This window comes from Myotis davidii, unplaced genomic scaffold, assembly GCF_000327345.1.
Source record: "Myotis davidii unplaced genomic scaffold, ASM32734v1 scaffold663, whole genome shotgun sequence".
In the NCBI taxonomy this organism is placed as follows: Eukaryota; Metazoa; Chordata; class Mammalia; order Chiroptera; family Vespertilionidae; genus Myotis; species Myotis davidii.
Window position 1 is genome coordinate 1293587 of NW_006295816.1, and position 2941 is coordinate 1296527.

The 2941-nt window shown below is 62.6% G+C and overlaps 2 protein-coding genes across 2 annotated transcripts in view; one reads left to right on the forward strand and one right to left on the reverse strand.

Annotated features, from left to right (window-relative positions):
- The window catches only part of WDR6 (WD repeat domain 6), a 4680-nt gene extending 3500 nt beyond the window's left edge, over nucleotides 1-1180 (forward strand). Inside the window, exons 4-6 of the mRNA XM_015568336.1 lie at nucleotides 159-269; nucleotides 366-484; nucleotides 573-1180. Of these exons, the coding sequence (XP_015423822.1) occupies nucleotides 159-269; nucleotides 366-484; nucleotides 573-1033 (691 nt within the window). The 3' untranslated portion in view covers nucleotides 1034-1180. The remainder of the gene's footprint in view (nucleotides 1-158; nucleotides 270-365; nucleotides 485-572) is intronic.
- Nucleotides 1181-1182: 2 nt separating this feature from the next.
- The window catches only part of DALRD3 (DALR anticodon binding domain containing 3), a 3311-nt gene continuing 1552 nt past the window's right edge, over nucleotides 1183-2941 (reverse strand). The window contains exons 2-9 of the mRNA XM_006770582.2: nucleotides 2734-2876; nucleotides 2386-2456; nucleotides 2246-2307; nucleotides 2083-2165; nucleotides 1826-2005; nucleotides 1636-1755; nucleotides 1478-1546; nucleotides 1183-1397 (exon numbers count right to left, since the gene is read on the reverse strand). Coding sequence (XP_006770645.1) covers nucleotides 1278-1397; nucleotides 1478-1546; nucleotides 1636-1755; nucleotides 1826-2005; nucleotides 2083-2165; nucleotides 2246-2307; nucleotides 2386-2456; nucleotides 2734-2876 — 848 coding nt within the window. The 3' untranslated portion in view covers nucleotides 1183-1277. The remainder of the gene's footprint in view (nucleotides 1398-1477; nucleotides 1547-1635; nucleotides 1756-1825; nucleotides 2006-2082; nucleotides 2166-2245; nucleotides 2308-2385; nucleotides 2457-2733; nucleotides 2877-2941) is intronic.

A 2941-nucleotide genomic window follows, 5' to 3' on the forward strand; every position in this document is an offset into this window, starting at 1 on the left:
TCACTTAGAGAAATGTCTGTTCAAACCTTTGTCGGGATGTAAAGTTCTTTATATATTATGGGTGTACAAGTTCCATCATATAGATGATTTGAAAATATTTCCTCCCATCCATGGGTTGTCTTTTCACTTTCTTGATGGTGTTGTCTGAAGCACAGAAGTCATTTGCAGGACTCTGGGCGGCGGCTGCAGCTCCTGGCTGAAACCTTCCACCACCAGCGCTGTGTCCTCAAGGTCCACTCCTTTACATACCAGGCGCCCAACCAGCGGCGGTGAGAGGGCTGCCTGGTGGCTCTGCCGGGGTCCCTGGGCGCCCTTGTTGCTTTCTGTCACCCCGACTGACCCAGCCACCTTTCCCCGCCTCCCAGGAGATTGCTCCTGTGCAGTGCGGCCACCGATGGCAGCCTGGCCTTCTGGGACCTGACCACGGTGCTGGACCACGGCTCCGATGCCCTGGAGCCTCCAGCAGAGCCTGGGCTGCCCTCTCGTGAGTAGCTGGCGGGCCACCAGCAGTACCCCCCCGCCCCCGCCTTCCCCATGTGGCAGGTACGGCTCTGACAGCCTTTTTCCTCCAGGACTGGGCCCCCCCTGCCTGACCGTCCAGGCTCACAGCTGTGGTGTCAACAGCCTGCACACCTTGCCCACATGTGAGGGCCACCTTGTGGCGAGTGGCAGCGAGGATGGCTCCCTCCACGTCTTTGTGCTTGCTGTGGAGTTGCCAGAGCAGCACGAGGCTGTGGGGGGTGCCGAGCTGGCACCTCAGCTGCACGTGCTGGAGGAACACTCTGTCCCCTGTGCACACGCTGCTCACGTGACAGGCCTCCACATCCTGAGCCCCAGCCTCATGGTCTCCGCCTCCATCGATCAGCGGCTGACCTTCTGGCGCCTAGGGCATGGCGAACCCACCTTCATCAACAGCACAGTGTACCACGTGCCAGACGTGGCCGACATGGCCTGCTGGCCCGTGAGCCCGGAGTTTGGTCACCGCTGTGCTCTCGGGGGCCAGGGACTTGAGGTTTACAACTGGTACGACTGAGGCCCCACAGTGGCTGGCACCTGGGCGTGGGGCCTGCTCACAGGCAGGGGGTGGGGAGCCACTGGCCCCCAACTTTAGAGCAGGTGTTGGAGGGGAGTTGAGTGCTGCCTAGGCAGACCAAGAACATGCCCCACGCCTCACACTAGAACAAAGCTTTGTAGCGATTTATTAGTCTCCACGTCTAAGCAACAGGGTTTTTCAGGTGACGGCCTTGTGAACATTCCCAGACACTGGCACTCTGGCCTTAGATGTAGCTCAGTGGAGGGAGACCCAGCGTGGCCAGGCCCATGTGGAGCACTTCCTGCACAGCCCGCAGGAGCTGCAGCCGGGCAAACATCTGAGCAAACAGGTGTGGCCGAGGCTCCTAGAAAAAGAGAGGGCCTGCTGGTCTCGTCCTGTGCTCCCTCCCCCGCACCCCTCCCCCCCGTCCCGCTGTGTGCTTACCCCCAGGATGTGTACCCGGTTGTAGTAAGAGCTGAAGTCCATGCTGAGCTGCACCAGGAACTTGCACACCTAGAGACAGACGGAGTCACTGGCCTGCCTTTGCCCTTGTACCCCAGACCCGAATAAAGAGTGTGTGTGTCTGCTGGTCTCTGCCTCACCATCTCCGTGCGAGCACTGACGTGGAGCCCCGGGGCTTGGTGGGCCCCGTCCAGGGCTGTGGTCTGGCTCAGGAGGTCTGGGAAGGGGAGGACGCTGTTGAAGAGCAGCAGCCACTCACCCTGTGGGAAGAAGGCTGCTGGCTGGCGAGTCCAGGCCACCCCAGGGAGCCACTTCTGGAGGGGCACTCACCTCTTCACGGAGCAGAGAGAAATCCAGGCTGCTCACAGGTGGGAAAGTGGGGTACAGACCTTGTTGCACGCCGCGCTGGTAACCCTCAAAGAGTGTGGCGAGGCGGGCACAGTTGTACATGACAAAGGTGCCACTCTTGGTGCCCTTGGTGGAAATGCTGTCGGCCAGGTCGAGGAGGAGCTGAGGAAGGCACAGCTGCAGAGCGAGGGCGGCCACCGGGCCTGCCCCCTGCCCGGTCCTGCGGGCACCCGGCTCACCTGGCTCTGCGGGGCCTTGCTGAGCATCTCAAACTTGACAGTTGCCGCGGAGAGAACCCTGAGGGTTTCTGTCCAGGCCGGGTCTGAGGGATAGAGGGCGGCAGTCAGGCTGCAGGCAGGAGCCAGGGGCAGGCAGGCGGCAGCCGGAGCCTCCCAGGCGCACCTTGTGCCAGGTCCCTGCTGTGCTTCAGAGCTGAGGCCGAGCGCACCTGTGCGAGCCGGAGCCTGCATTTTGAAAAGAGTGAGAGGAGGGCCAGGGCAGAGCCCCCACTTCCATGTCCCCGGAGGCCCCCCCTCACTCACTCGTAGTACTCGGGTGCCGTCAGGGTGCTGGGCGCACCGGCTGCTCTCACTGGGCCACACACCAGGTGCTTCTGTCAGGAGGGCAGCAGGGGCTGAGCCAGCTGGCGATTCTCCAGCAATAAGCCCGCAAGGAACTGAATTCCGGTCGGACTCCCAGCCTTTTCCCATCAGGCTTAGTGCCTCCCTCTCGGGCCCAGCCCCTTGGGACACCTGTTCCCGTTTTCCAGACCCCGCCTTCTCCCAGGACTGCACCTGCTGCACGTCCCCATTCACCACGCCTAGTGTCTCCCCCAAAGTCGTGTCCCCTCTGAGCCAGTCAGCTTGCAGGCCCCACCATGCCTCCCCTACCTGTGTGAGAGGAGCCTGCTCATCCAGCTTCCACCAAAGCAGGTCCAGCTTTTGTTGCTGGGACTCCTCCTCGGGGCTCACCACGTGTACCACCACGCAGCTGTCCGCACCAGCCCCGGGGGCGGGGGCCTGTGGGGAGGACAGTCACTACCAGGCGCCCGGCTCCGCCTTCGCCGAGGACACGGGCGGGGCCCAGCAACTGACCAGG